This window comes from Candoia aspera, chromosome 12, assembly GCF_035149785.1.
Source record: "Candoia aspera isolate rCanAsp1 chromosome 12, rCanAsp1.hap2, whole genome shotgun sequence".
Lineage (NCBI taxonomy): Eukaryota > Metazoa > Chordata > Lepidosauria > Squamata > Boidae > Candoia > Candoia aspera.
Genome location: NC_086164.1, coordinates 6,667,016 through 6,685,765, shown reverse-complemented (window position 1 = coordinate 6,685,765; position 18,750 = coordinate 6,667,016). Strand labels below are relative to the sequence as shown.

Sequence of the window (18,750 nt, the reverse complement as noted above, 5' to 3'; positions counted from 1 at the left end):
AGGTTTTACATTTTATGCTTAAGTGCAATCGGTTTGACAGAACAGGTTATATATTTGCCTGTGTTCTCTTTTCTTTAACAGTCGAAGTATGATGAATTGAAGAAAGCCGAGAAGGGGAATAAGCAGCAGCAGAAAGTTCACAAATACATCACGTCCTGCGAGCTTGTGATGGCTCCTGTCCATGATGCGGTGATCTCCTTACACCTCCCAAAGGTCTGGGATGATATCAGTCCACAGTTCTATGCCACCTTCTGGTCCCTGACAATGTACGACCTGGCGGTGCCCCGTGGTAGCTACGAAAGGGAAGTCAATAAACTCAAAATCCAAATGAAAGCAATCGATGACAATCAGGATATGGTATGTAGTGTACTTCAAACGGGAATGTTTTCTGAAGCCTTTTAAGTTCTTAAAAAATACTCAGATCATGAAAAGATGTGATAAGTGCCAAACTCAATAACATCTGTGAAATAATACCGTATTCTACTGTGACACAGATAGGAAACCTCCACCCTGCAGGCCCACCAGCCTGGTCCATCCAATACCTGTGACTTCAGTTGAGGCTACTCATCCCAATCCCCATCCTTCCTTGCCATGGAGTATCTTAAAATAGCTTTTTGGGGGGGAGGGGAAGATGTAGCGTGATTAAAGCTGTCTCTGTAGGAGCTGTCATTTCAAGAATGATAAGTGCGGGGGGGTGATACTTTGGGTGGGGTTTGACAATTAGGCCTTCTCATGTGGGGCCCAGAATCTAGAACAGCCTCCCCAAGGAAGTATGGCCTGATTGCTGCTACTGCTAATTATAAATCTTTGTTTAATCATAGCCCCTTTTTGAAAGGACTGTGCCTTTGATGATACAGGATGGGGGAAGTAAAGAATATAAGTGCTAGGAATGAGTGACTACCCAACAGGTTGTTAGCTTTCTAGAGGAGGAAGCCGAACTTCTTTTAAAGCTCTTTTGTTAGCAGAATAATGGCAGAGAGGGAGAGAAAATGCAGAATGTGGTCCTTATCAAAGAGCAGGTAGTCCTGCAGCCCCAATTTTTGCCTGTTGAAGTCCATTTTTTGGAAGAGGACAGTTCTCGTGACAAGCACAGAACGTGTTGTGAACGCAGGGTTTCTTTCCCATAGCCTCCAAATAAAAAGAAGAAAGAGAAAGAACGCTGCACAGCCCTTCAGGATAAACTTCTGGAAGAGGAGAAGAAGCAGCTGGATCATGTGGAAAGGGTGTTGCAAAGGCTGAAGCTTGAAAAGGACAATTGGCTTCTTGCGAGTAAGTGGTGGGGGGTGCTCTTGAAGTCCTCTCCATAGATACACGGGCAGCTTTGGAGAGGCTTGTAGGCATTTCACCTTTGCAGTGATCTAGATTCAGACGGGAGGCACCATCACCTTGAATTCTGTAACGCATTTCTTCTGAGACATGCACAAAAGGGGATAGATTTTTAAATTGTTTAAATTTTATTTTTTAGATTTTTTTTATCCTGCCTTTATTATTTTTATAAATAACTCAAGGTAGGGAATATACCTAATACTCCTTCCTCCTCCTATTTTCCCCACAACCCTGTGAGGTGAGGTGAGTTGGGCTGAGAGACAGTGACTGGCCCAAAGTCACCCAGCTGGCTTTCATGCCAAGGTGGGACTAGAACTCACAGTCTCCTGGTTTCTAGCCTGTTGCCTTAACCACTACACCAAACTGGCTCTCTACTTTTTCCCTACTTTTAACCAGACTAAGGCCAATCTTAGGCCAAGAGGGTTGTAAAGATGACCCAGTCTTACATGTAGTTCAGAGATTGGTGGCCTGTTGCAGAATTGCGTGCTTTGTTTTTTGCAGTTTCTCCCCTACTGATGCTAAATATCGCTAAATTCTATATTAAGGTAACTCTTAGCCAAGTTGTCTTGGAGAATGTCCATTTGGTTTCCCAACAGGGGCTGGGAATGAAGGTAGATTTAACTGCTGCTTTAACTTTGATATATTTTAAGAGGGAGATTTCTGGAAGTGTAGAGAAAGGACATTTTAAGTCCTGCCTTGCAGTCACAGTCTGAGAAATTGATGGCATTGTCAGCCTGGGCATTCACTTCTGCACAGATGATTCTTTACCCACTAAGGGTGTACTTGAGATTTTTGCCTCATGTCTACCAAATTCATTTCTGGATGAACATAAACAGATCTAAAGTTATCCTCCTGAAGGATAAAAGCTAAATAATCTTGTACATTAACATCAACATTTTAAATCATAGTTAATACTGATATAATACCTTTTTTTATGTTTAATGGTCTAGGTTACCTAAACATTAGAGCGTTAACAATGTCTAGTCAATAGTGTATAAATACCACTGCATCAGAATAATGTATTATGCATGTCTTACAACAATATCATAAACCAAATTATTTTTTTTTAAAATTCAAGTTATACTGGTCCTATAATGATAACTGTTTTCCCCCTTTTTAAATTTTTTAAGAATCGACGAAAAATGAGACCATAACAAAATTTCTGCAGTTGTGTGTATTTCCCCGTTGTACCTTTTCTGCCATCGATGCTGTTTACTGTGCCCGCTTTGTAGAACTGGTGCATCAACAGAAAACACCCAATTTTTCCACACTGCTTTGTTACGACAGAGTAAGTAACTCTTAAGTTTGTGTGGCTTCTGATTCCCTTAGAATCACTGAAAGGCCCTTTCTGTCAAGGGAAAAAACACTCTATTTTGCGGAAAGATTAGCAGTTGTGAAAACTTCTCCTTCTCTTTTTAGATGCTTTTGACTTCACAAAACAGAAACCTGCAAAATCCACACTCTGAAGGAGTAATCTCTTCAGCAGTGCCTCTGTGACCCAGATAGATCCCCAGGGGTGGGTGATGGGTAGGAAGAGATAGGTGTTCGTGGCCCGTTGCTTTGTTTGGAAACAGGCTTACCTTTCAAGGAGAAAAATTATCTAATGTGGCCAAAAAGGCCCTGAGGCAAAGGGAGTTGATAGGAAATAGGATCGCTGGTTTGCCTTCCAGTCAGTGGAAGCTGTATGTGGAGTGTTTGGGGGTGACTCTCCTGGCAGCCATTTTGTGAGAGTGTTTGTTTGTTCATTCATTCATTCATTCATTCAAATTTCTATTACTGCCCATCTCCCCCCGAAGAGGGAGTTCTAAATGAGCCCTCCGGTTTGAAAAGGTTGGGGATCCCTCACCTAGCAACTTAAGATTTCAGAAAGTGAGAGTGTTGCAGTTCGATATGATCAAAGCAGAAAAGTGATTTCTCAACGAACTTTTTTCGTATGGACTATGCAGTCATCTATAACCATCCATAAAACCATCTTCTGTAGCCTTATGACCTCAGTTTAGACTGAAATAAAACCAGGAAACTCAAAGGGGAGGATTTCAAACTGTCTTCACATGTTTTAGGGGGGGGGAAGTGTTAGGAACATTGGAACCTCTTTATTTTAGCGTAACTTTTTTATTTTGCGCACGGATTTCTTGCAGGTGTTCTCCGATATAATCTATACAGTAGCCAGCTGCACTGAAAACGAAGCTAGTCGGTACGGCAGATTTCTATGCTGTATGTTAGATACTGTAACCCAGTGGCACAGTGATAAAGGCATATATGAAAAGGTAGGTGTAAAGTAGTGACGTGGATACCTGATGCATTTAAGGAAGGGAGTTGCAGAGAGATCACTGGACTGTAGGAGGTTTTTATTTTTTTCCCCATGAGGTCTATTTATTTATCTGTTTGACTGCCTGACACCATCTCAAGTCTCTTGGTGGTTTACAGGAATAAACATTAGGAAATAAAGCCTTCAGAATAAAACATTTAAATTACGTAAGAGTAAAATCGTAGCTCCCAAGACCACAGCAGTTGTTCATCGTAGACATCACGCATCAGTGTAGGCTCTCCAGAACAGCTGTTTTCAGTAGCTTCTGGAAGACCAACCTCCATTTAAGCATCATGCTATCGGCTCTGTTACAGAAAAGCAGCACCCATGAGCCTCCATAGAACTCACCTCACAGAAATGTGGAACTACCAGCAGTTTTTCCAGGATAAATTGGTTAGGCAGCTCAATTTTGGTTGGAAAAGATGGTTGTGAAGATACTTTGGTACCAGGCCCTATAGAGATTTATAGGGAACCCAGAGGACCTTGAATTGCACTTAGATGCTAATCAGAAACCAGCACAGGTGTAATATATTTGTGGTGGTGAGTGCCAGCTAATAAACCACCCCCTGCATTCTGGACTACTGAAGCTTCCAGCTGGTCTTCAAGAACAGCTCCAAGCAGAGCACATTGTGACAGTCCAGCCATGTGGTGATGAGTATTGCCCAGAATAAGAACGCAGCAGTATTGCAACCGAAACTCTCCCCACCACCTGAGTTTGATCCCAGCGGAAGCTGGATTCTCTCTCGGGTGGCTGGCTCAGGTCGACTCAGCCTTCCATCCTTCCGAGGTCGGTGAAATGAGCACCCCGCTTGCTGGGGAAGGTGACGGCTGGGGAAGGCAATGGCAAACCACCCCGCTCTATAGTCTGCCAAGAAAACGTCGCAAAAGCGGCATCCCCTCAAAGGGCCAGACATGACTCAGTGCTTGCACAGGGGACTTTTCACCTTTTCACCAAGAACAACTTAATTTGGTCCTACTGAAGACTTGTAGCATGGACTGGAAGACTGTTCCAGATGAGAAAGGTATGATGCAAAGGCACAATTCTGCCAGCATTTCCAAGTGACTTCAGTGGAGGAAGCCTTCTTGTTTTCGCTTGTGGGCTTAGAGAATTACAGTCACATATTAATGCAGTTCGGTTGTCTTACCCAGTGACCCTTTCTTGTAAAACAGTGTACTTAGACTTTTTAATGTTCTGTTGATTAGTTTCTAGAAGGTATGAGGTCATCATCTAAGTAAAATTGGCAGCTTAATTTTAAAAGTCATACAATTTGAATTTTCAGTAGTAGATTTCATTCAAGCGTGTGTGTGTGTGTGTGCGTGTTGCTCTTCGGAGCAAGAGTTTTGCAAAGGAAGTTTGCAGATGTGTTGAAGACCCCAATCTATAATTACAGCTAAAACAAAAAATGCAAACAAAACACAAACAATTACAAAGCAAAATAATGATTAAAAGTGCCACTAAAGAACGAAAACTAAAACCAAGAAGTAGGTTGAATGAAAAAATTCCAGTGTAGAAGAATACAGTGAGTTTTAAGAGGCCTGGGAGAATAAAAACATTTTTGCTAGTGGCAGAGCAGTCATTCCGAAGCTCCAGTTGTGCTTCGAAGGGGAAGGTGGGGGTGATTCTGTGGTCCCAAGTCTTGATGGGCTATGTAAGCCAATAGTAAAATCTTAAACTGGGCCTAGAAAGGAATCGGGAGTCAGTGGAGATAATTTAATATTGATGAAATACGATCACAAGTTTTTCCATTCTTCCCATGCAGGAATGTGGTAACTATCCTGGCTTCATCACTGTATTGCGATCCAGTGGTTATGATGCTGTGAACAAAGCTGACCAGTTAGACTACGAAAATTTTCGACACGTGGTACACAAATGGCATTATAAGCTAACCAAGGTAATTTAGGAGCAGCGTTGCTGTGGCTGAACAGTGGTGAGGGACGCCTTGTTTGATATTTTCCCGGGGTCTTTTTTTTTTTCCAGGCATCTGTGCACTGTCTCGAAACAGGGGAATATACACACATCAGAAATATCCTTATTGTGCTGACCAAAATTTTGCCATGGTATCCAAAAGTTGTGAACCTGGGCCAAGCCTTGGAAAGAAGAGTCCATAAAATCTGCCAGGAAGAGAAAGAAAAGAGACCGGATCTATATGCATTAGCAATGGGGTAACAAAATATTCCTTTAAAAAAAGAGAGAGATTTAAATAGTGTATCAAAAAGACATCCTGACACTGCGGAAGCACTTTTTTAGATAAGCTTTTGATCTGAGTTTGGTTTTGCCTGATGTCAAAAAAATTGTATTATCAGTAATCCGGGGGTGGGAGGGTAGCGTGAATTTTTTTATTTATATTCATTATAAAATGGTTTTTGTATATGGGAAAATGTCTTGGATTAACCAACCCAAGAATCTTTTTTCTCAAAACAAAACCCTTTTAAAGTTTATACTGTGTATCCTCAAGTTTAATGAAGTTGACAGAAGAGAGATAAATGAAAAAGTATTGCACGATTAAAGTTCAGTCCCTTTAAATTGGCAATCATTCTTGATTGATCGATCACCCAGGTAGCTTATCAAGATCAGTAGTGTGACTGCACCTTCCTACAGACTTGCAGCTTTCCAAGAATGACATGAGAGGAAAAGGGTGTGGGAGGGCAGAGGAAAAAAGCAAATGGAGAAATAGAGCTTTTCTGCTAAAGTTCTTGTAAAAGCGAGCTCTTTAGAAACAGCCCAAGGAGAGGAAAGGCTGAAGTTGATGGTCTCTCAGGAGGCTGAATGGGAGTGGCTTTGCTTCCCTTGTCTGCTTTAGTCACCTGGTAGAATGGCTAATGCCAGGTGATAGCTGAAGGAAAGGAAGACATTGCAACTTTCCTGCAGAACTCCATTTTTGTTTTCTCTTTGTTGTCCTGGTGGGATGGCTACTACAGGCTCATATATATTGCCTTTTACCTTGTATTCTTAGGTATGCTATCTCCCCTTTACAGGTAGTCCTTGACTTATGACCATTCATTTAGCGACCATTTGAAGTTATGATGGTGCTGAAAAAAGTGACTTGTGACCGGTCCTCGCACTTACGACTGTCACAGCATCCCCACAGTCACTTGATCAAAATTTGGATGCTTGGCAACCGGCATGTATTTATGACAGTTGTAGCATCCCGGGGCCGTGTGATCACCATTTGCGACCTTCCCAGCCGGCTTCTGACAAGCAAAATCAATGGGGAACTGCAGGATTCACTTAACCATATGATTCGCTTAACGACCGTGGTGATTTGCTTCATGACCATTGCCAAAATGTCGTAAAATCTGGTGCTGTCATGTGATGTCCCCCTTAATGACCGCATCACTTAACGATGACTTTTCCAGTCCCTCTTGTGGTCATAAGTCGAGGATTACCTGTATATTTCAGGAAACATTTTAAGGTTAGTCATATGTTTCCGTTTAAATACCAGCAGTTTAGATTATTCTTTTGAGAGCAGGCAAAAGGATATTTTGGGCAAGTAGAGGCTCTGACAGTCAAGATCTCATAAGGATTAAGGAGTCACCGGAGAGAACGATTCTGCAAAACCATGCACACTTGTACCAAACCCTGGTAGAAAAACAGTACAAATGCTGTAGTGAAAACCTTGCATTCTTTCCTGAGCAGCATTTCGAGTGTCACTCTCTTGCTTGTCTGTCCGTGTGTTCTGTGCATATTTAACCCTTTGTGCGGCTTTCAGCTATTCTGGGCAGCTGAAAAGTAGAAAACATTGCATGGTTCCCGAAAACAGTTTCCACCACAAGGACCTTCCCACCCAGAATGCGGTGCCCACAATGGTGCAGAATGGGCCAGGTGGAACAGGACTGCCTCCGCTCACGATCAACACAGCAAAACTAGAAGAAAGCACTACCGAGGAGACAGGTACGGCCTGCTACAATCGCCGCAAAACCCTCAATTTTACGGAACCGAGTGGGGGGTGGGAAGTCCGCTGAATGTCTGAAATGCAAATGTGCCTAAATTGTATCATTAGCATAATCTGATGTAAATTTACTCAAATGATGTAAGCGTGCACAAATTATTATTTGTTTGATTCGCTTGGCTGCCCATCTCATCTAAGTGACTCTGGGTAGCTCATACCAGGTAAAAACAATCCCATTAAAAACAAAAACCAGTATGCAAACATATTACCTCAAATTACATCAGTTGTCCAGATTTTGCCCCTTATTTTTTATCTGTTCAGTAGTGTCTGATTCTTGGAGACTGCCAGGACCAGTCCCTGCATTTCCTTAGCGAGGTTTTTCAGAAGTGGCTTGCCATTGCCTCCTTCCTAGGGCTGAGAGAGAGTGACTGGCCCAAAGTCACCCAGCTGCCTTTGTGCCTCAGGCAGGACTAGAACTCCTGGTCTCCCTGTTTCTAGCCTTGTGCCTTTACCACTACACCAAACTGGCCAGAATCTGAATTAAAATTAAAAATTAAAAATAAACAGCCAAGGTCAGCTGCACAAGGGTCCGTAAAATCAAACTGTTATTGAATATGAGAAAATCCATTGTGCTGTTTTCAGAATTGGTTTTAAAAAGGGCAAGTTCACATTCAGATGTGTGTTTCTGAATTACTAATTAGGTGATGGTTTGCAAGCAAATGACCAGCCCTCCTAGTACAGTACTGACCTGAAGGGAAAGATCCATATATGCTAAATATCATACACTGTTGCATTCACAGGAAAACATGTCTGCTTCTTTGTTGAGACAGAGTTAGAATAAGGATGGATCTGGACGATTTATGCCTTGCAATTTAACTTTTGATTAGTTAAAGAAGCAAGCATAATCATTCTATATGCATAAAGCTGTGGTTTGAATAACATCTGCAGAGTTTATTTTCAGTATGTCCGTGGTATCGTTTTTCATTACTGACCGCCCCCCCAAAATCACCCCACAACCAGCCTTCTTGACCATGTGAATGGCTCTGTACAATACATGCGATTTACTAGGATGCTAACAGGATGTTTTTCATTTTAAAATGTTTACGCTGCCACTTAATCGACGTTAGTAATTTCCTCCTTTTTGAACCAGATAAGTTAAAGGAGAAGTCTCAGGGTGCTGTGAAAGTGGTCAACAAAGCTGCCAGTGCCACACCAAAAGTGATTGCGAGCAATGGAAACAGCAGGTGAGTGCCTGCTGCCTTTGTATCTTTCAGATGCAGAATCTCCTGGGGAGAGGAAGCATTCGTTGCTGACGATAAAAAAAGCCTTGGGAAAAACAGATCAGTCTTTGTTGATACTTCCTGCTACTGCAGAAAGCAACGTGGTAGCCATGATCACTGCCTTTGGAGCTCACCAGGGTATCTGCTCCAATGCACTTTATTATTATTTTTTTTAGATTATTTTAATAAAGAATAATAAGTGGGCCGCTGTCAAGTCTCTGTTTCCAGCTGATTGGCCACCCGATCCTATTTCTGTCGGCCCCATAGAAATTCTTAGAATTAAAAATGGTGGTGGTTGAGCCCTCATCCTCTCCTGGAAGTGGGTTTAACTGCCCTCCCAAAATGTCAGCACTCCTGTCTTGGCGTCCTATGAAGCAGTCATACCCCCTGCAGCAGCCATTAGCAAATCAGCAAGTCCTGCAAACAAGCCCAGTCTGTGTTCCCAGCATTAAAAATTTGCCAAATGAATCCCACGTCATGAAGTCAGTTATTTTCATTTATGCTAATAAATGCCAGAAGCACTTAGAGCAGCCTGTCTCAACCTTTTGACCCTGGAGGAACCCTTGAAATATTTTCCAGGCCTCGGGGAACCCCTGCACATTCAGGCTCAAGTATAGGCCACAAGTTACAAAATTATTCTATTTGCTTCATGGGTAGGCCTGTATCTATGCATTAGCGGTGCTCTTAAACTAAAAATAAAGAATGAAATGTACCTCTTTAATGTGAAGTTGCCTGAATTTGAAATACGTTTTTAAATTCTGATCTCCCAGGGAACCCCTAGTGACCTCTTGCGGAACCCAAGGGTGCCAGGGAACCCTGGCGGAGAAACCCTGGCTTAGAGATTGTATCTCTTTTGCTTAAGTCTTGTGATTGTTACCCATTCGGTTTCAGCAGAACCATACAGATTTAAAGTGTCCCGATCCTAACCCTTGCTTCCCTGTCTTGTGCGCAGCAAAATTGTCAAAGAGAAAGAGGACAAAGAGAAATGCGGGAAGGAGAAAGAGAAGGAGAAGAAGGAGAAAATTCCAGCTGCCGCTCCTGAAGCTAAAGCGCTCGGAAAGGATGGGAAGGATAAGCCAAAAGAAGAGAGGGCAAACAAAGACGAGAAGGCAAGAGAGGCGAAGGAGAAGACGCCCAAAGCTGACAAAGAGAAGGAAAAAATCAAGAGAGAAGAAAAATCGTCAAAAGAGGAAAAGTCCAAGATTATCGTGACCAACGCTGAGTCCAAAACAATGGCCGAAAAGGAGAGAGAGAAGGAACCATCAAGAGAGAGAGATGTAACCAAGGAGATGAAATCCAAGGAAACCATTAGAGGAGGAGGAGGAGGTGGTGGTGGAGGAGGAGGAGGAGGAGGAGACAAGATTCCACTTGCTGGGTCCTTGAAGTCACCTGTTCCCCGGTCAGAAACCTCAGATTCCGAAAGGGGTATGTTTACACCCTTTTTTTGGGGGGGGTGTCAAAGTTTAATTTGCATGGGAAAAACGCATGCCACTGAACAAAGGGGGGGGGATGTCTTACCAGCAGCTGCCGCAGCTGCAACAAGTCACATAGAAAGTAGGGAGGTCAGCTCGATACGGAGCTGGGACTGGAAGATCAATGTATAACCTGTGCCCCCACCCTTAAGAAACCCCTTCGATGTGTTCTCCAGATCCCCTCCAAATGTCTCTGAACTGGAATTTTAAACCCCACCTAAAGGGGAAATTAGGCTACACATGGGGAGATGCGATCATCTCAAGTGAAGTAAAATCAAAAGGGATTCAATCCAATTTCCCCACAGTCTGGTCCTCTCCCATTTGGGGCGGGGGGCATCCGGTTTGCCGGTCAACAACTTAAGCAGCCGTGGCCTCCCCACTTTTGTGCAGTCTCCAGCAATGAGACCCAATTCACGCGGACTTGAAAGGTTTAACGTCTCGACTTCTCTGTCTCTGTCCCCCTCCTTCTCTTTCAGAACAAAAACGCCGCAAAGTAGATACCCATTCTTCTCCATCACATTCCTCAAGTGTAAAGGTTAGTATAGCCTGAGGAAGGCAGCGCCCATTTTTTAGGCTCTCTCATGTGGAATGCCAGTGTCGACTTCCTTCAAGTTTGGTGCCGAGTTGAAGCCTTTGGAGGTTTTTTCCAATGCATTTAAAAAAAAAGAAATGCATTCCTTTTGATTGGTTGGTGGACTCTTTTTTCATTAAAAAGTAAATAAAATTGAAATCTCTTTTTTTTATTAGAAAAAAAAAAAAAGAAATTAAAGCTTCAAGGACCTAGCACAAATGTTGTAAATAGAGTATGGAAATGTCAAGATATTATTATTTTTTTTTTGTATTTAAAAAAAAAAAAAGTGCAAACAAGCCAGAAGTGCCTCGCAGTTTTTAAACAGTCAGATATATATTTTTGGAGTGCAGTGGTAGCTACAAGCAAACGAGTCTGTTGCAGCACGCCGAGCGGAGCGTGGTTTTTTTTTCCTGCCCTGATTGGGAAGAATCGATCTGTAAGCCCTGAAGAGTTCGCAGAGGATGCCGGGAGACCCGATGCGTCTACGTTCACCAGGCTGCTGGTTGAGCATCTTCCTGCTGCCTGCCTTCCAAAGAGGAGCCTTGAACAGGAGCCCCGTTTAAAAAAAAAAGTCTCCTTGGTGATCAGTTCTCCTGTAGTTATGTATATTCAGTGAGCAGGCAGCCTGTGTTCCACCTTCCCTGCGAGGTTTGTCTATATTCCAGTGGGTTCCCACCTTTTGAGCTCTGCGCTATGCTTAAACCAGATGTGGCAGCCAAACCTTCCAGTCAACAAGAGAAAGCCCCCAGCAGCCGAGCACAGCACACACCCCAACCCCTGGCTGCAGCCTTCTTGAAGACTCAGGGTAGCAATTCCTTGCTCCGTGTTTATTTTGTTTTATTTCTTAAACCACCTAAGCTCATGGAATCTTTGAGTTTGCAGTACGTTGAAGCATTGCAACTGTAAGTTAACCGATAACTTTGTCGGCGCACTGGGCTGGATTGTGTGTGGGGAATGTCACTCTGACTCGCCAACATTTAAGAAAGAGAGCTCTTTTAAGAGGTGGGCTGGAAATGTCGATTAGCTAGAGCAGGGTGTTGTGTTGTGGTTCCAGAACAACCCTTGGTTCTGGGCTTGGGCGCCTGCCTTTCTTGGGCGCAAGTCATGACGAGGCGAGCTAGCTCAGTGACAACACTGTGGCAGAAAGGAAGGCAGTCATTTCTAATCTGATGTCAGTTTTTATGTTTGTTTTCAAAATAACAAGCTGTTCAGTGGAACTATGTCCACCTAGTTAACTCTAAGTTGGAAAGATTCCCCTGCCCCCAATATCTGGGTTAGAACTATTACTTTTAAAAGATAGTTTTTGGTAGAGGAAGGGTTTGTGTGGGGGGGGTGTCTTTTAAAAAAAAATAAGAGCACATGTGCTTTGTAGCTCATTGGATTTATGTAATTAGCCTGGGTGTGTGCATATAGTTGTCTAAGGAAGTATTAATGCTGTATTTATTCCCGGAGGGGAAGCTGTTTTTTGTTTCTTTGTTTTGAGGTTCTGGCCCTGATTTCCTCACGTTCCAGTGGTTTCTGAGAACTCTCTGAGCTTATGTGTCATCTCCATTCATTTTCTACAGGACAATCTCAGCGAACTCAAGGACTCTGCAGTTAAGGTTTGAATCTTTCAGCCACCTTCTGATTTTTAAAGATTGCAGTTGTAGCCCATCATATTGAAAGGTTTGGTAACTGAGTACAGTGCAGCTGGCAATATTGTAAATTGTGTACAGTTGGGACACTGCTGTGGCGGACAACGTTGTGTTAATTTGGTGTGTTGCTGCTTTTCACAGTCTGTTCCAGAGACTTGGCGATTCCTGACAGAGAAGACTATTACTGTCTCTCATGAAGTTTATCTAACAGCTTGCGAGCTCTCTTACCTTCTTTTGTCCTGTTTACTTGCACAAAATGATTATATTCACACCATGTGCTAAGTCATGGTTTATTGAATAACCATAACTGGCATGTTTCCATAGCCCACAGAGCCAGATGTCATGGCTCCAGGGTCCGGATGGACAACGCATACTGAGCTGAAACTACCTAGAACACATGATGATTCACACATAGTGCAGCGTGTGAATCCAAGTAGGCATGGTCCTCCTCTCAATTCAAGTAGGGTTTCAGTAGGACCTGCCCATCCCTTCTGTGAACTAAATGGCTGTTCCTCATAGAGCTGGAATGGGAAACAGTAGCCTTCCAGAAGATGTTGGCCTTGATCGTTGGCCATGCAGAAAAATGGGAGATGTCATGCCAGAGGCTGTTCATTTGTCACCCCTACTGGAGACAGTGTCTTGCAATTCTCTGCCACAAACCTTGAGTTCCAGGGAAGATCTGCAGAGATTATTCCACAGTCAAACTGATGTGGAAAAGGTTCCCTGAAAACGCAAGGCTAATCTTGTTGGCCCCTTTCTCTGCCAGCCACTTACTATTTGAAAATAGGTGAAAGCATCATATTGGGTATGTTTATGCATATGTATATATTCACTTAATCAAATGATATGTGTGGATGAATAGACAGTATATGCCACTCACTCCCAATCCAATTCAAATTGTTGATTGGGGGAGATCCCAGTTGCACATAAACAAATGTGCATCAGATGTTGAATGACTTTTGAATCAAAACTTTGCCTGTCCTTTATTTATGTATTTATTCATTTGTGTATTTCTTTCAAACTCTTACCACGTATATTTTAGCCCTTTTCCACTGAGTTTCAGTTGGGAAGTTGCCATATCTCTAAAGGAAATTAGTACCTATTTCTGTGCTCAACCAACAGCCCAGCCAATTTATACATCACTGAAACCTTTATGCTGTCTTCAAGGAAAGTCTCTCAGCGTGTGTTTTTAAAGACTATAGTTTCTGAATATGAAAGGCAGGTTGTAGCTGTGAAGCTGCATGCAGGTTGATGGTGAAGCTGATGAAAAGCCAGCTAGAAAACAAGCAGATGAGGGAGCAATTCTCATCTCCTGTAGTATGGCTGTGGCTCCATCTGTACCCAGTTCATGGTAGCATCTAAACTTTGGGCAAAGAGCAACATGGCAGGGGTTCCAGATCCAATAAGAAAAAGTTACATTTAATAATCAAGCTAATACTGCTGAACTCCAGAGGAGCTTGGGTGTGTTGACAGAGTTCACTGCTGCAAAATAGGGGGAATGCAGAAAAGAACTTCACCCACAACAGCCTCTTTTGTGCTTAGCAGCATCATCCCACAGATTGGTAGATGGAGTGAAGCAATAAAAGGCACAGCCTGGCACAGCCTAGTGCAGTGTTTCTCAGCCTTGGCCATTTAAGATGTGTGGATTTCAACTCCCAGAACTCAGCCAGCATGACCCGGTCTCCTGCCATCCTGAGGCAGCCTGCAAAACAAAATCATACAAATTAGGATTAACATTATCTAAAACAGGAGTGAGTGATTTGTGAGCCAAAGGCAGCTCCCAGCTCCCCAAAATTGCGTAATTAGCCTGTAGGGTGAAATTTCCGCAGCATTTGGCCCCATTTTTTCAGCTATAGGGTATTATAAGGGAGGGAATGGAGTGCTTGGCTTCCTGTTTCCATTACTATCCCTAACCCTTCTTACAGCATCAAAACATAGGCCCAAAGAGATCAGCCACTTCTGGTGGCTTCATAGCATTAACAAGTGGTGTTTTGTGACCTTCCAGAAGATATGGAGGCTGAGTGGCAGCCCTAATCTCTCAGCATCTGCCTTCTAAGATCTAAAGGAATCTTTGGTCCTATCAAACAGGCCAAAGATGGCCCTCTAACAATGGGGTCTGCAGCCCTTTCTGTAATTGTGGCAGTGCTGGGTGCAGTATTTATGATTTCATTAGGAAGAAGCCAAGTGTTTTTGGTGATGGATATATCTAAGGTTACATTATCTTCCCACTCTACATAAAAACAAACCAGAAACAAAAAAGTTCTCTTGGGGACTAATATGGCTGTAAAGAGCTAAAGATCCTGGTGGCTTCAGAGATGGCTGAACTACAATTCCCAGCAGCCTCATCCCACGTGGAAAACGATGCAGTGTGCTAGGAGGATATGGAGGTCCACAAGTTCCTGTATCATTAGGTGATATCAGATGAAAACCTAGAGAGGTCTTTCCCTGAATGGCTCCAGTGAGAAGTGCTACTTGTAAAAAGAAGCAAAATGCAGGATGCCTGTTAGGAACATGTTGGTAGCTCATAATTTCTCCATTTTTTTTCCTCCCTCTACCTTTCCACTATGAGTCCTGTCCTCTTTTATTAATTAATTAATTAATTAATTAATTAATTTTTGGTCTGCAGGTAGGGGGTGTCTCTTGATATTCATGGTGAACCGCTTTGGGAGATGGTCTTAAAATTGGGGTAAAAATGCAGAAAAACAATAATAACAGTCTGGGCAATTTTCAATTAGAACTGGAGTTACATCCATTTTTGGCCCACCATTGGACTGTAGAATTCATTGCCCTTCCTTGGGGCAATTGGACAGAGTCTGGATCATGTTTGGAAGAAATGGGAGAGAGAATGAGGCTACCTGCAGAACAGGTGTCTCATAATTTTGAATATAGCTCAGCTGGGAGAGCGGGTAGGAATCTTCCACCAGCTCTCACATCCAGTCAGAATTGCTTTCCCCATACGTGTGGCTCTTTCGTTATTTTAAAATAAGCTTAAGTCTCTCTCCCTGGTAACTGCATACAGACCTCCATGTCATTTTCTTGAAACAAAGCAGAAGTGGTTTGCAGCTGCCTTCTTCCAGATATTCCCCCTGCCCCACTCCGGTTTCTCAGTCCAGTCTACAGCTCTGGGATTTGCTGTTAGTCTCCAAGTACTAACCGCCTTTGACCCTGACTAGCTTTCTGAGATCGGTCAAAATCAGCTGATGCCACCTGCTGTGACTTCTTGTTTAAACAACTTAACAGCCAACATTTGGAGCATGACCGAACACCTGTTTTCTTCCTCGCCTTTCCCTGATTGCAGACTTACGAGATTCAGGGTGCCTTTAAAGCAATCTCATAGTACTATTTTGAGAGGTGATTTTATTTTCATGGCAAAAAGTGAATTTGTAGTTGTCGTTTGCAATCATTCAGTATATTTCCAGCATATTACGAAATGCCTACTCGAGAAAAAGAAATTTACCAGCATTTTGGTGCAAAAGATAATTCTTTTAATGGACTGCCTCAGAAGTGATATAGTAATCCTTGATATTGCTTTAATTTAACAGCACTACATTAACCACTCCACTCCAGCTTTGTCCAAGAGTAAGGAGAGAGAAGTAGACAAGAAAGATTTGGACAAATCAAGGGAAAGATCCAGAGAGAGAGAGAAGAAAGATGAAAAAGAAAGGAAAGACCGAAAAAGGGTTTGTGATTTCTGAATACTAAGTTTAAATATAAGATTCTTCACATGTCATCTTGAGCCTTTCTGATGGAAATTGCTTTGAGCAACTGTCCTAGAAGCTTATCTTTAAAAGGAACTGGGGAGGAAAAAGGCAGTTCAAAGGAAGGAACAGTCTTTAACAGCTCAGCTGTTTTTAAGCATAATATTTGCCAACTTGTGTTTCTAAAAGAAGTCTGTGTTGATGTTGTACCCAACTAGGATCATTCAAATAACGACCGAGAAGTTCCCCAAGATTCAACCAAGCGTCGGAAAGAGGAAAATGGAACAAGTATGTCCTCTCCTGCTTCTCCTCTCCTTGATAATGCCTTATTGATGCCATGGATGGCTTGTTGACAGTGTTTGCTTGTTTGCTCTATCTAGCTGGTTCCTCCAAACATGGTAAGAGTGAAAGTCCTTCCGACTCTCCCCCTCGTTCAAATGAGAAGGAAAAGGAGAAAAACAAATCAAAATCTTCCAGCAAAGAGAAAGGAGATTCCATCAAAGTTGAAAAGATGGAGAAAAGCTCTTCTGGGAGCAAAAAGGCAAGAAGGCTACTGTTTATTTTTCTGGTTGACTGTAAGCAAACCCTTCCTTGGTTTGATTAGATTGTTTATTGGACATTTGGTACCATCCAAAGCTTATTTTCCTCTTCAAGGGCAGAATTAATTGACCAGAACTCACTCACTCACTCATTTAATACATTTGTATGGCTGCCCAACTCATACACCTAATTGTAATTACTGAATGATAGAAGAAGAATGCACGAATGTGGAGTTTTGTTTAGGAAAAGCAAATTCCTTCACTTTTTTTTAAAATGGGTTTTTCCTGATCCATAAAAGAACTGCTAAAATATGATGTGTTTAAGTCATTTATTTATATATATATATATATATATATATATATATATATATATATATATTTATATATATATTTTTTTTTTTCCTTATCTCATTTTGTCTAGGAGTCCAGGCACGACAAAGAAAAAACAGAGAAAAAGGAAAAACGGGATAGTACTGGGGGAAAAGAAGAAAAGAAACAATATCCTTTTGCTGTGCCATCATTAGTCTTAATTTAAATTACTTTCTAAGAATTTCTTTTCAAAAATAATTCCCTTAATATTTGATCTACCCATAAATCTTCAGACAAGCACAGATAATGAGCACTGTTCTGACCAAGGTGAGCGAATTTTTTTTCATCTGTGGTTGGAGATGGGAGAACATAGTTGCAGCATCATTCATGTTGAGGATCGCTTTGATTGTACGGGCAGCACTTGGGTGATACCTCACTAGGATGCTTAGGCCCTCTTCTTGGCTAGTACTGAGGGGACAGGATTTGTCCGTACTCTAGTGTTTTAGACGTATGACTGCCAAAAGAGGTAAGTCCCTGTTTAGAGAATGTGATGAAATTCATACCAGTGATCTAGAGAACCTGATGTTAGTACCACCTTGGGCTTACAAGGAAGTGTTAAAGCAGAAGTTAGGCAAGTATCTGTCAAGAATGAACTACCAGAATCCTGGATTGAGGAGAGGAGAGTCGATTGCCAAAGTCCAATTTAGGACTATATGTAAACTCCATCATGGGCTAAGTTCACTTTGGTTCCACATCCAGTGGCACCGTTACCTCTGCTTTTTATAATGTATTGGATCAGTGGTGGGCCATTCTCATTTCTTGACCTTGTTTCAGCTCCAGCTTCTTTCAGGAAACGTAACTTAACAATTGCAATCATCCCCCTTTTAGGTGAGGTTCAGGCAAGAAGACAGCTGGAATATTGATTGCACAGAAGATTGTGAATGAAGAGGACCTGTCTCCATCTCCTTAAATTATTCTCTTCTCTGCTTTATTTCCCTCCGATTGCTGAAGATGTTGATGGTTGAGTTGTACATTACTGTAATTTTAACTTGTCGCTTAAGTTTCTTAAACATTTATTTTCAGTACCTGGCTGGAAGTGTTACCTGTTCCATATTTTTAGCACAATGTGCTGCCAACAGTTGCCATCGTGCAAATGAGGCTTTCATATGTACAGAGTTTGACTTTAGGTTATCGAAATACTTCCTCCGTTTAGGCTTTTTTTTTTCTTCAATTGGAAATGCATTACTTTAGGTGTTTGCAAAACCAACAAATAAACAGTTATTGAACGTTTGGAATTTACCTCATTTAAAAAAGAAAATCCAGTTTTTATTTATTGTTTTTAATATTGATAACCAGAACCAAGTGGGAGCACTGTTTTCAAGCAATGCTAAGGAATTATTTGTATATTATGTGCACAACATTGACTTGTTTGAAAAAAGAAAGAAAGCAAAGAAATTCCCCATGCTCTGTTGTTCCTCACTATGCTCCTTATGTTTGTCATAATGTTTTTAGAGAAATTGGGAAATACTTTCTTCTAAACAGAAAGTCAGACAAATTAGGTTTCAATATTACAGCTACAGGAACTTTGTATCGCTGGACTTTAGTCAAAAACGTTTCACAATTACATTTTTAAAAAAAAAAACGAAAACAATTTTTTTATCTGAAATTCTACCAGTGTAATCTTTTTTCTAAATAAAAAATAGTTTTCTCAATGGGTCGTAAA

The 18,750-nt window shown here is 41.8% G+C and overlaps 1 protein-coding gene across 2 annotated transcripts in view; it reads left to right on the top strand.

Annotated features, from left to right (window-relative positions):
• Positions 1 to 18,750, top strand: part of THOC2 (THO complex subunit 2) — a 44,374-nt gene extending 25,624 nt beyond the window's left edge. The window contains exons 23-39 of one of the 2 annotated variants that reach the window (XM_063313400.1): positions 82 to 357; positions 1,128 to 1,269; positions 2,457 to 2,614; positions 3,465 to 3,593; positions 5,395 to 5,526; positions 5,613 to 5,797; positions 7,345 to 7,526; positions 8,675 to 8,768; positions 9,757 to 10,229; positions 10,753 to 10,811; positions 12,413 to 12,448; positions 16,024 to 16,161; positions 16,398 to 16,467; positions 16,560 to 16,720; positions 17,140 to 17,216; positions 17,307 to 17,354; positions 17,916 to 18,750. In XM_063313400.1, the coding sequence (XP_063169470.1) occupies positions 82 to 357; positions 1,128 to 1,269; positions 2,457 to 2,614; positions 3,465 to 3,593; positions 5,395 to 5,526; positions 5,613 to 5,797; positions 7,345 to 7,526; positions 8,675 to 8,768; positions 9,757 to 10,229; positions 10,753 to 10,811; positions 12,413 to 12,448; positions 16,024 to 16,161; positions 16,398 to 16,467; positions 16,560 to 16,720; positions 17,140 to 17,216; positions 17,307 to 17,334 (2,340 nt within the window). In that variant the 3' untranslated portion in view covers positions 17,335 to 17,354; positions 17,916 to 18,750. Of the gene's footprint in view, positions 1 to 81; positions 358 to 1,127; positions 1,270 to 2,456; positions 2,615 to 3,464; positions 3,594 to 5,394; positions 5,527 to 5,612; positions 5,798 to 7,344; positions 7,527 to 8,674; positions 8,769 to 9,756; positions 10,230 to 10,752; positions 11,750 to 12,412; positions 12,449 to 16,023; positions 16,162 to 16,397; positions 16,468 to 16,559; positions 16,721 to 17,139; positions 17,217 to 17,306; positions 17,355 to 17,915 lie in introns of those variants that run through there. The other variant, XR_010068642.1, reaches the window with a different exon arrangement.